General features: G+C 27.3%; 1 protein-coding gene across 7 annotated transcripts in view; it reads left to right on the forward strand.

The window, feature by feature from the left end:
• Nucleotides 1–13,765, forward strand: part of MESK2 (misexpression suppressor of KSR 2) — a 244,284-nt gene that overhangs the window by 101,513 nt on the left and 129,006 nt on the right. For 3 of the 7 annotated variants that reach the window (XR_015810109.1, XM_088188167.1, XM_088188173.1), the window contains exons 2-3: nucleotides 613–845; nucleotides 7,185–7,274. The exons of 2 other annotated variants lie outside the window; for them this stretch is intronic. Coding sequence is in view for 3 of the 5 variants with exons in the window: in XM_088188167.1 (XP_088044293.1) it covers nucleotides 616–845; nucleotides 7,185–7,274 (320 nt within the window). In the remaining 2 variants the exon portion in view is untranslated. The remainder of the gene's footprint in view (nucleotides 1–612; nucleotides 846–7,184; nucleotides 7,275–13,765) is intronic. 2 more of the 7 variants (XM_088188168.1, XM_088188172.1) reach the window with 2 other exon arrangements.

A 13,765-nucleotide genomic window follows, 5' to 3' on the forward strand; every position in this document is an offset into this window, starting at 1 on the left:
GTATGCCTAATTCAAAAGCCTAAATATAATTTTGTCAAATTAAAAATAATATGTATAATATTTTTTATTTAATTAAGCTAAAGACTTTTTATAGAAATATAGTCTAAATTTAGAAAATTATATATGTTTGTATTAAAACATTGATAAAAATTATTGTTTTAAATAAACAACCTTACTTGAAAATTTTATTGAATGATAATCAAAAGTAAAGATACTACTAAAGTAGACTTAACAGTAAGATGTATATTTATGCAGTGTTTTGGCAATTAGAACAATTGTGTTAGTTTCATTCAAAGATATATAAATAAATCTAGTTTAAAATAACCGACATTATTATAATACAAAATATTCAAAATGCTCGAATTTATTGTTGTATTTTATAAAAATAGTTATGCGGATCTATGTGTAATTATATTAATTTGATATAAAAAATGCAGGGTCCTAAATGTACATACATATATATTGATTCGTTGACGTTCCAGCATGATTCTCTATCTGCTAAAAAGCATCATGACGCACTATTTTTTCAATCTTACCTATGTTTTCGTTTTATTGTTTCCTTCCTCCCTTATTGCATATTTTATTTTGTATTTTTATTTTTGTCGCGTTGAGAACATGCCTGGCGGTTCGCTCGGGGGCTCGTACACGTCCCTGGAGCATGTGTATAAGGGGACGACTCTGCCGCAGGCCAAAATCAGCACAGGGGTCCTGGACTCGTTCAAGAGGGTCATCTCGAGCGCCGTCCATGGGGTCAACAGTCACAACGGCGGCAACCAAGGCTCGAACCCTCTGATCTCCAACAACGATTGCCTGTCGGATCAAGCCGTAGTCGTCATGGCGGGCAGGTGGGTCATGACATGTCGCACGATCGAAACCGCAATGCGGCCCGTATCGCGTGCACGCGGGCCGCAAGCAAATTATTCCAAACGCTATGCTTCTCCTCTTCCTTGTGTGTAAAATGCAGCTTTTTAGTTATATAACACTATGGCCGGTGAGCAAATCGATAAGCTAGCTGCTATGTGATGTAGATTGTAGACGGTGATGGTACATTTTTGCAGGGTCGTTTGGTGGTGGGACACTAATGGTTGTAATACCCGATTATAAACGCTCCTTTGTGATCGATAAATTATTATGTGGTAACACTGCATCCCTATAAACTTGGAGTAATTAACGTACACAATATATTATAAGTCTGGATCATAGACATAAAAGGCGTTGAGAATATTAGGAGCTAAGTCAAAGTCGATGATGCGTATTAACTAGGGTTCTCATTTGAATATTCGATTATTTTAATTTCTAGCCTAGTTTTCAAATATATGAATTGCTAGAATATTTGTAAAATAGTAGTATAAATTTAATGCTTTCGAAAAACATTCGTTCGTTGAAAGACACACAATATTGGAAACGCTCATATTTTACTATTGTTTAACGCTTATCTCAAAAACAGGCGTGTTTCACAACTTTTTGTAAAGCTATAATCAATTTGTATTTTTTGTTTCAAGGCGCAATAATTCAATTCATCTTTATGTATATCAAATTCGTTGTAAACATTATTAGCTATTGTATATACATTAAATTCGATGAAATTGTGTACTTAAAATGTTTTATCAATTTTGTCGAATTAATTCAATCGCCGCTGATCATAATTCTGGTGATTTAATTTACATGCAATTCTGCATAAAACAAACGATGAAACGACTCTGACCTATATGTATATTGTTCCGAATATTATATACAATAGATAGTTAGTTATTGAACATAAATTTAAATAAATTACGTATTTAATGTAATTTTGTTTCTCATAAACATTATTTACTTGAAAAATAAATGTGATGTTTTTTCTCATCGTGAAATGATAACACGGAGAATTGAAACGATCGTTTTGCCGAGATTCTATATGCCATTAGCGAAAGTGCACTTTCGATAAAACCTTCGATAGGAATGGTTCATTATTTACCATTATGGATTTTGGAACATATTTTCTCAAATTTCGTTACTGTATAAGTACATGATGAATTTTCGCATTTATTCATTTTGAAACACATTTGGAGAGTGCATTTTATTACCCTAAATTTTGCCATAAGCATGCGTCACTTCTCAACAAAAAAATTGTATTTGAGTTAAAATAAAATTCACTGCATCCCATTATTTTATGTAGACAACACTGAAAATTAAAAAAAAGTTAAATCATGGAATTATCTGTAAAAAATCTAATATTCAATTAAAACATTTTGATTTTACTGAAACAAATTTTCTTCTGCGGTGCATTTTTTTTAATGAATATAAATTTAAAAACCCGTTAGTTTTGCTCCACCCTGGAAAATGCTGATCAAAAAGTATGTAAAATATTAAATTAAGTATTTTATTTTTCACCCACTCACAGTAATTCGCACATCTTTAATACAATTCAAAATGTTTAACAATTATGAAGGTAATTAATGATTAATTAAAATAATTATTATTTTACAGGCAATTAATTGATTTTTTGCACTAATTAATTAATGAGAAAAAAATTACGGATATATTTGAATACTTCATCGATTTTTTAATCATAGTTCGAAAAGTTGAAAACAATGAATAATTGAGAACCCTAGTAATAACCCTTTGAGTAGTGAGGTAATTTATTTATTTTGAGATTACATATAAAAATATTTCAGATGGATTTTAAACGTACGAAAACATACGATCTAGACTCTTGTAATTTAAAAAGGAAGAACGTTTCTCAAAGCTTCATACCATAAATTATTTTATTATTAAAATTAATATTTTTCTACTGGTCCTTTTACCTTTCTACCACTTTTATATTTTTAGTGCTTTATCTGTTATCAGACTTTGGCAATAATTATACAGTTTCTTTAAGTAATTTTATGAAATGTATCTCTAGTCCCTAATTCTTATTTGTTGGCTATTACTTTAAGAAGTAAATTGGTATCATTATCATCATTACTATTGCTCCCAAAGGATTAGTTAAAGAGTAAATTTAATACATTTTATCAAAGATAAGAGTCGCAACACAAGCTGATAATATTTGGAAAACTTCTTATCAACATGAAATCGAACGGGCGATAAAAACGGTGTGATTAGTAAATCGATTAGTGGGCGTTGTGTAAAAACGCGTGTACTGTGTCTATTCCGGGACAGGGGAGGTAAACTTATCTTTAATGGATTAAATTAAATGTAATTTGTTTGCACACACCTTCTTATATGTGTTAAAAGAGATAAAAACACACGTTTGAAGAGCAGTAGAAGCTCTCGACTCTGAATAATAAATGTTTGCAACCACTGCATTATTTATGTACCTACTACGCGAAACGCGGAAGACGAAATGAATTTGAGCTTAGTAATCTCATTGAGAAAATTCGCGAAAGCAGAATAAAAGCGACTGAAAAAAATATAATTAATCATCTGTTGTAAAAATATATTATAACTCTCTCGATTCAACGTCGTATAAATAATATTATCTTAAATATTTTTATGCGATTATTTTTAAGATATTTATAAAGCATCTTAAATAGCTTTAAGACGATTGTTAAAATATTCATTTTTTCACATATACATTTATGTATATAAGCAAATCACATAATATAATTGATTAATTAAGTGACAGAGTTAACCAAAAAAATATTTAAAATACGCAAAGTAATTATTATAGATTTTCTTCTCTAAAATATATCTTTAATAATGTCTTATGATTACGAACTAAATTTTATTTATATACATATATACAAAAAGTCAGTCTTTATTCCTAGCGTATGTCGAAGAAAATCCTGATATATTATTCCAGTAAAATTGAACCATTTCGTTCAATGCCAAAGCTTTACGTGTGAACTATTCTATAAATTCTGAGATTTTCTTCCAGCGTTCTCTTTCGCAAACTTTGATGCTTATGAATTATTATTGGAGAAATTCAGCGTCTTGATGATATCATATTATATTTGAGAACATTTTTGTTGTTGTTTATAATATACTTATAAATGTGCAATGTTAAAATTTTTTTATTAAAATATTGCTTCGATATTGGAAAAATATTTATATATTAAAAATATACTTTGAACACTCAAAGAAAAATATTTTCCTAATCAAATATTGTAGTAACTAGAAGCAATTTATTTTAAAATATAACTAATAGTTCATTTAAAATCAGAGCATTTATTATAAACATCAGACAGAGAGTTATTTATTATAAAACAATAATAAAAAACATATTTTTCACAAATACTGATGATTCCAAAAATATTTGTTTACCAATATTTTACAGTTATGGAATCGAACATTTCTTTTCCTACTAAACTCTAGTTTTTCGCCTCTGTAGATTGCGTTACAATTTCACATACTATTTAAAGCAATATTTGCGAAATTAACTGTTAAATTTGCCTCTCGGTTAAGCAATCTAACTCTTGAACGAAATAGTGTAGTATTATTAAATTGATAAGTTGTGTCATATGAAATAGCCAATACTTCCAGTGAAATATTAAGCCCTATATGTTTTTAACTACAATTTAAATATTCAAAATAAGCTTCATTTATAAAAATGGTTAGTGAGATACGAAACGTTATTTTTCTTTTAAAATATGATGTTAACAAAAATAATCTATCGCTTACGAGTAACCAATGAATAAATCCATTGCTTACACAAATCTTTATTCAAAAGAAGCTGTAAAGTCATCAAAGGCATTTATAACAAATTGTTTGAAAATGTGATAATCTATTAGGTAAAGGTCAGAGGAATATGGGGGATGAGGACGAGGCTAAATATCCAATCTTATTTCGTTTAATTTTCCAAATCAATTAGTGAAGTATGTCTTACATTTTAATTGATTAATATCTCTCCAAGTTATTGATTAACATCAAATGTTTTATGGGTATATTTTATGCATGGTTTTAATTTCTTACAATATGATTTCGTTGTAAGCGTTTAGCGTGGTTGTATTCCATTGTAACAATCGATCAATAATGCTACTAGAATTCCACCATACTGTCACCATTACTTTTTTTGGTACAAACTCGGTTATCTTTTGGTACATATTTATCCATTTTTTTCACATTTGCTATAGCATCCAGATGTCGTGAAATAAAGTACAGTTTTTTTATTCAAACTCAATTTCAGTTTTTTTGCTGTCTAATATATAATCTATTTCTATTCAATAATGATTTAATATTATTTTTGAGAACCAAAGAAAAATTGATTTGGTGTTTAGGTGTAATGAAACATTTACTACAGAAACATTTGAATCTGTTGCGAGTGTCCGAACAGTTCTAGTCTAGTCTGATTCAAAAATAATTCTCTGAAAATATCATCATATTTTTTACGCAGCTTTTTTGCTGTCTAACAATTGTCTTGATCACTTGTTATTATCGTAAAGAATCTTATTTCTCATCGCAAGTAAAGGTTCTATTCAAAAATTATTTCCCATTGTCTCTGAGAATCAAGGAAAAAAATAATTTTAAACTTCGTGCGGTACCCATTTGTCTATTTTTGCATTTTATTGCTTATAGGTGTCATGAAATTTTTGCTAAAGAAATATTTCAATATGTGTTTTAGTCTTGTATATAATTTTTTATTGATTCTGTGAACCAAACAAAAATATACTTGTTGTATTTCGGTCATTTCTCTATTTTTGCACCTTTCTAATAGCTTATAGGTGTCATTAAACATTTGCTAAATAATCCTTTTACTATGTTGCGAGTGTCATTACTGATCTTGTATTGTCTAATTTAAAAAAACAATCGACAAATAATTCTCACAAAATACCGTCGTACTGTCACCATTATTTTTTTTATGCAAACTTAGTTTCGGAACTTTTTTGCTGTGTAGCCATTGTCCTAATCCTTTTTATTTATTGTAAAGAATCTAGTTCTCATCGATTCTACTCAAGAATATTTTTTTACTGCTTCTGAGAACCAAAGAAAAATATACTTTAAAACTTGCTATTTTTTCCTTTCGGTCATTTCGTGCGGTACCCATTTCTCTATTTTTGCACCTTTCTAATGGCTATGAAACATTTACTTAATAAATCTTTTAATCTGTTGAGAGTATCTGAATAGTTTTAGTCTTGCCTGATATAAGAAACCACCGGCAAATAATTATCCCAAAATACTGTCATATTGTCAGCATATTTTTTTTCATGAAAGCTTAGTTTCGGAGCTTTTTTGCTGTCTAACCATTATCTTGATTTTCTGTAGTTATCATAAATAATCTATTTTTCATCGCAAGTTAAGCTTCTATTCATGAATGATTTTTTATTGTTTTTGAGAACCAAACAAAATTGACTTTAAAACTTGCTTTTTTTGTCTTTCGGTCAGATCGTACTGTACCTATTTGTCTATTTTTACACCTTTCTTATGCCTTATAGGTGTCATGAAACATTTGCTAAATAAACCTTTTCATCTGTTGCGAATGTCAGAACAGTTCTTGTATTGCCTGATTTAAAAAACAATCGACAAATAATTTTCACAAAATACTGTCATATTATCACCATATTTTTAATGAAAGCTTTGTTTCGGAACTGTTTTGCTGTGTAGCCATTTTAGTTATAGTATAGAATCTATTTTTCATTGCATGTAAAGATTCTAACCAAACTGCGAACCAAAGAAAAAGAGTCTCTGAAGCTTGCTGTTCTTGTCTTTCAGTCAGGGCATGAAGAACCCATTTTTCAATTTTTTTTCACATTTATTATGGCATCTATTATATTTCTTAAAACTGTTGTTTGTGGATTAGCTTTAACAATATTTCTGAATCTTTATTTATCAACTTTCACTGGGCTCATTTTCAATTTTAATATCGCTAGTTCGAAATTTCCCAAATCAATCTTTTCAGTTCTCCGATTAACAATACCCTCGCCAAATCTAAAATTGTATTTCAGTTTAAACTAGTACAAAAAATGAACGACTAATTTATTAGTCATATTGAAAAGTGCATGCTTTTTTAGAGGGCCTTTCCAGCTGATCGTAATTCATAATCATCATGCATCATCAAACCATCATTCAAGTAAGATACCAATCAATCAATTCTTTACTATACAATAATATTATTAAATATATATGGTGAAGGTTTATTTATGTGTATTATTTTATGTTTACGGTTTTCGATCGGCGTTTTCCTGAAGCGCTGTTTTTTATTATATATACAATAGAGCTAGATATTCCTCGTAGCATATCACGTAGGCTTTGGTCTCTTGTTGCAGACAAGGAGTTACCACCATACAGGGTCTACTAAATTCGAACAGGGCTACCAACATGCCGACCACCGTCGCAGAGGAAGCCGCTCTTTTGGGGTGAGTTTTTGAAGAATAAAATTATAAATTATAACATGTATTAAATATTTTAATAATAAAACAATCATATCAAATAAACCTTTGAATTCTATATTCATCCCTAAAAAATATTAATACGAAATATTTATATACTCGATCGTACGTGACACATAAATTATCTTTCCGGTATTTATCTAATTATTTAATGATTATAAATGCATACTTTATGTAAATATTTGTTTTAAATATTATAATAAGATATTTTATTTAAAACTCCACCGAATTAATATTTATCTTATACTGATTAAAAATGTACAACAGGATTATTTACAATTTGAAACGATTTCAAACCTTTTCCCTTCGAAGATTTAATCCCAAGAGTTTGCCTAATCTATTATATGTATAATACATACGTATAGAGTCCCCGGCGAATTCCAATCGCCTTTTGAAAATCGTCTCTTAAGCTTGTCGTTTATCTGACCCTAGGATTTCGTATACGAACCCCTACGCATAAACAAACACTGTTTTTGTGGGAACACATATTAAAAAGTAGATATTGGGGCTTATATTTTTTTTGTATTGCATAAGTAACGTGAATCGTTCATTGTGATATATTCAACCTTTTTTTGCATATATTATAATGAAAAGAGGTTACAAAATTATTTTAATAATAATAATTCCAATTAAAACTAGAAGGCACGTATCATAAACTGCGCGAAACCCTTTGAGAATTAATAATACTTATCTATATCCAACGTATTGATAAGAAAGATAAGATTATTATATGTTATTTTCTGGAAGTTAATACCTTAAGAATAAATCATATGATATTGGGCTGTTATTTAAAAATAGATTTAGGTACTAAATCTGATATTTATTTTAGGAAAATTTAATTCTTGGTTGTTATTAATTTTTTATGCAATTGTAAAACATAAATACGTGTTAAGAATTATTATTTTTGTAGTCTATTGTGTATTTTTATGTTATAATTAGGTACTTTTGTGTAAGGTAGCCGAGTTAAATATAATACATATTATGCTTTATTTACAAAAACGGTCTTTTGTTAACGTTTTAACAGTGATTCAATCCATTGTTTATTAATATATTCATTTTTAGAGGTCATAGACTTTTGTAATAGCACTCTGAATATTAAATTTCGTATATCGAAGAAATAAATCTAGATATTTAAAAAAGCGATGATCTATAAAAACGAGGTTATAATAATATAAAGGATGAAACAAATTTTATTATTGCTTTATTTATGAATAGTATAAGAGCAATATCCTTCCAAGTTAATTGATCAACAACGGATGTTTTATAGTTATTTTTTCATGCATGGTTTTAATTTCTCCACAGTATGATTTTGCTGTAATGGTATTGCCAGATTTAATTGAATTTTATTTTTATTAAATAAAATTAAATTTTGCATAGAAAATTAACCATAAAACATCCGATATTGTAAAATGACTTTAAGCAATTTTCACATACTTCAGTAATTGCAGTTTCAAAATTAATCAAATTGAGATTAATGTTTTTGTCTAATCTTTATATTTCCTTGACCTTTTTCTTACAGATTATCACCTTTCAAATATTCACACTTATTTCTTTTAAATACATATCAATATAGATAAACACACATACTTTTTTTTAGCTAATTGTATAATTGTTATATTATTCAAGTGTGGACTTTTTGTTTATTTTTGTGTATTATATTATTATTTTGTACCTGTTTTTATATGTTATGTTATGTAATTTTGTGTATTTTTAATACTTTATGTTATATAAATTCAATAAAAAATATATATTTTTTTCATATTATATGTCCACTTTTATTATTATTTATTAAATAAAAATTATACAATCGAAAATCAGGCTTTAAAATTAAAAGTCCTTATATAATAGATATTACATAAAAATTTTCGAAGCTCATTTTTTAAATATTACCTGAACATCTAATTAGTGTATGTGTACAATAAAATATGGTAATTTTAAAAATAAAAATATGCACTGTACCAACTTGTTGAAAATATTAAGCCCGTCAATTTGCCGGGTGTCATTCAAAAATAGACATTTAGTCACTAGATTTTTAAATTCTCGATGAACAATTCATGGCGCACGCGTGTCGACTGCGCAAGACAGCTGGCCAGCCAGCCGTCTTGCGCAGGCCGTCGGCTTTAGCCGTTCCCTCGGTATGATTGTCTGTTTATATATAATATATTATAGTAAAATCCGCTAGATTTTGATTTGTGCGGAATATCTCTAATGGATATATAAATAATTATGTAATTTACCATCATAACCAATATTCACAAGGATGTTATTTTTATTTATAATTCGTATTTTTATCTGATATGGAAATCAAAACGATATAGTTACGATCGTTGCTGTGTACATATATGGATAGATACATCCGTTGGTTGTTTTGTCTACTTCGACACTGCTGTATATGGTATACGTGCATTTTTCATTCGGTTCACGTCACGTACATATTCCCGGTGTACGTTAAATTGAAATATTTGTCAGCGTTTCACGTATAAGAATATTAAAAAAAGTTTTTTTTGAAAAGTAATATGATTTTACGTAGAGTTCAAAGCTAGGAGAAAAAACTGTGCTACAATATAAGCAAACATGCGCAAATTAAAATCACTTGTCAAAGTTGTAAAGGAAATAAAGCAAAGATAATTTTTTAATATTAGCAAAAACATTAGTTAAAATTTTTTTCGATTTATATTTATTTTAAATTAAATGTATATTTTCTTGGAATAATAAACGTCTGTGTTTATTGGATTGTTTTGCGCAGTGAAAATATTATTTACAAAGACTTTTAAAATTGCTACATTTTATGTATTACCCACTTTTTATATTAATAGACGCAAATCTTTTGGGTACAAATAAAATAACGAAGCTTAATTATTTGCTCATTATTTTATTAATAAAATAACATTTTTTTGAAGAAGCTTGGTTTAGCTGCAAAAGATAATATTTTAGGTATTTACTTTGCTATTTTTTATATAATACTTATTAGTTACAAAAAATATTTTTTGACTTAATGCATATTTATATAAAATAAAATGCTTTATCTAAAGAACGAGCAAATTAATTAGGTTATAAATATAAATGACAAGGCTTAGTTTTTGGCAAAATTTTAAACTAATTAACTGTTTTTGATATTCTGAACTTACTATTTGCAGAAGAGTATAACTTTAGCTAAAGAAAAAAACCTTGTTCTATTAACTGTTTATATGAAAGAAAATGCTTTGTCTATAGGATGCAAAAAACTCTAATGTTTTATTTATAAATTTGTATTTAATTTAAATTGGTCAATTTTTAATTTTTCATGCTTATTAGTTGTAGAAAAAACTTAAAATATTTACTGTTAATTTCTATTCATTACTTTAAATTTGCAATTGGGTTATTTGTGTAAATCTTTAATTTGCTATGCTTTATTTTAAGCAAAAAAAGCGAGAGATAAATAATCAAAATTCCTAATTGCAATTGAGCCATCGTCAACAATATTTAATTTATTGACTAATATTCTGTTGAAAGAAATGATATAATATTTTGCTTATAAATTGCGATTTATTATAAAGAAAATTGCGTCGCATAAATATATTTTGATAAAATGACAAGTGTTAATTGGCCGCAAGGTTTTAATCATATTTGCAAATATTCATAAACGAGATTATTTTCTCATAATAAAATATTGTAAATATTATTTAATGAAATTAATTAGTATAAACAGTTCGAAAAACATTTTTTAATTTACATACAATTTGATATTTTTATAGCTTATTGACAAATATTTCAATAGGTTATAAAAATAAAAATATATCAATAAAATTGACTATTGTATTGCTTTGATTATTATTATGTAATTTAAACAAATATTCCAAATTAATTAGAGCTTCTAAACTGATTACACAGTATTGTTGTAATCTTTTCTGGTTACAAATTACGCAAAATAAATGCCTTACTTCGAATGATCAAATCTTCATTACTTAAAAATATATTTATACACCCATTATGCAATATATGTTTATTATAAATTAATTTCTCTGGCTATTGAAAATATTTAAAAATGAGTTGTTGTTGGGTTTAGATAATCAAAACATTTAATTACTTTTCCAAAATTGATAATCCCTCATCGAAATTATCAAGGGATAACTCCTTAAGGTCTTTGCCGTTGTATACGAGTATGTATATTTTTGTATAATAAACAGGTTGACATCTTTCCTGTTTTGTTTAATCGAAAATCTTCCGACAGAGCAAGCCCTGCATATATGTATTATACTACCGTTAGGTACGTAACTCTACAGTTATGGTACTGAATATGTATATTATCATAGCATATTTTGTGCAGCATGCACGGACTGAGTTTATATGCAAATAGTTCGGTCAACAAACTTCCTTGTGTTGATGATAAATATTTATAGCAGGTATAAAAACTAGAGCAGGCAAAAATCATACATATGTAATATTTTACCCTCGGATCACTATGTGTTGTATATTTATGACACTAATATACAACATGTTGTATATGTAAGAACATATAATTTCATGTATAAATGTGAACTAAATCTAAATGAGGTCAATATAATGCATTTTTTGCTTTTCTAGTCTTGAAAATCAATAATCTATTAATATATTTAATAAATAATGTATCTATGATAGCTTATAACAACTGTATAAAATATTTTGCAAAGTAAATTGCAAAAAATAGCATTTTGCTCTGAAATAATCTTAGATAAATATGTTTATTAATGTGCTTTATCTGCAGAATGCACAAAATATTAAAAAAATATTCCGATAGTAAATATATCTATGAGTACATAATATAATATGTTTTCTAAAGATCAAAAACAATATTTTTTATAAAACAATAAGAGCAAGCTCAGTAGCTAGTGAGAAAATATTTTCTATTTCAAGTAATTTTGTATCTAATGTAATTGTTCAGTGGTGCTTTTATATTTATAGATTCAATTTTATATCTTAAATATGAGCAATCGATTTTATATTCATATATTTTTTAATGGTTTTAGTTATTTTAGTTGATTTTATTGTTTAGTAGTTCAATACATATAAAGTAGCATGAAACATATTTTTACTGTTTCTTTCTATAGAAATTCTGATACTGGTTTTCACCGGTATTTTTAAAAGTCAGTTTTAGTGTTTATGTAATAACGCGATAACAAAATTTATATTATTATTAACAATTACACAATAACATATAATACATAATTCATAAATAAATGTATCATAATATTTTTCAATGCTACGAGATATGGTATCACATTTTTGGGAAAAACATACTGATTTTAATATTATCTATTTATATCACACGTTTTGGGTTAAATGCCATTTATAAATAACATGTGAAAATAATTCATCGTTTTTTATAGACTACACATGTATTAGCAAGTCTACATAATATATTTTAGAAGTATCATGATTAAATTTCATACTTTTTAAAATATAAATATATCATTATATTATTAATTAGTGATATAATTTATTTCTAATATTTTTTACTATTTTTTCAATAAAAAAATTGAAGAAATACATTTAAATACAATATTTACTATATGCATAATAACATGCTAAATTTTAAATACATAACAATTTTTCTATGTCCTTGAAACACTCTGTTCCATTTCGGTGAGCAAATTTTCAATTGAAACTCTTGCCATATAAAGGCCGATTTGCTTCGCAATTATGCAACGACGGCAACAAACGGCTCGACCGTTCAACGGAACGGTTAAAATCCGACAAAGATCGTTTCCTATTCGAAGCATAGTAGAATATTCCATACATCATAACATTTCTATAGTTTAAAATATAAGAAATTCCCGTTTAAAATCAATAATTAAAAACTGTAATTATTTTAAGTTGTTTTTTCTAAAAAGTGTCGTACAAAATGAGGATATACATTTTTGAAAACATGTTGACACATTTCTCGCAAACAGAAAAAAGCTACATATTTTTAATTCGCTAGTCTTGTTAGGTTTATAATAACACTGAAGTTGCACAAAATACTAACCTGGGACTATTTATTTAAGGTCGGAATAGCGTAGTCCGTAAGGCATAGACTGGTAACCCATATGTGACGGGCTCGAGCCATGGCAGCAGACTCAAATTTAAATTCCAGCTTCTTACACTGTCATTATACGTTGAGCTGTTCAAAGTTAGCTATAAGGTTTCTTTTTCTATTCGACTATTGTGACTAAAGTCTTCTAACCAAATATTAAATATATTAAAATACCAAATTTCAACTCATTTCGCATTTAAGCATTTGTCCAACATTCATATTTGTATTAGATTTTTTTCTAATTTTTTACAAAACTAATAAACCAAGAAATCGTGTATTATTAAGATGCAATATTGTGCCATTTTTTAGTAACAAATAGTCGACAGGTAAAAAAACAATTTACCAAAATTACTTTTATTTATAAGTTGATATTGTGCAACTGTGTACTTTCTCAATTTAATGTCTTATGTATGTTAAATCAGCAAAA

The sequence above is a fragment of the Plectrocnemia conspersa genome, unplaced genomic scaffold, assembly GCF_051122295.1.
Source record: "Plectrocnemia conspersa isolate PC_06_02 unplaced genomic scaffold, ASM5112229v1 ptg000006l, whole genome shotgun sequence".
NCBI classification, from domain to species: Eukaryota; Metazoa; Arthropoda; class Insecta; order Trichoptera; family Polycentropodidae; genus Plectrocnemia; species Plectrocnemia conspersa.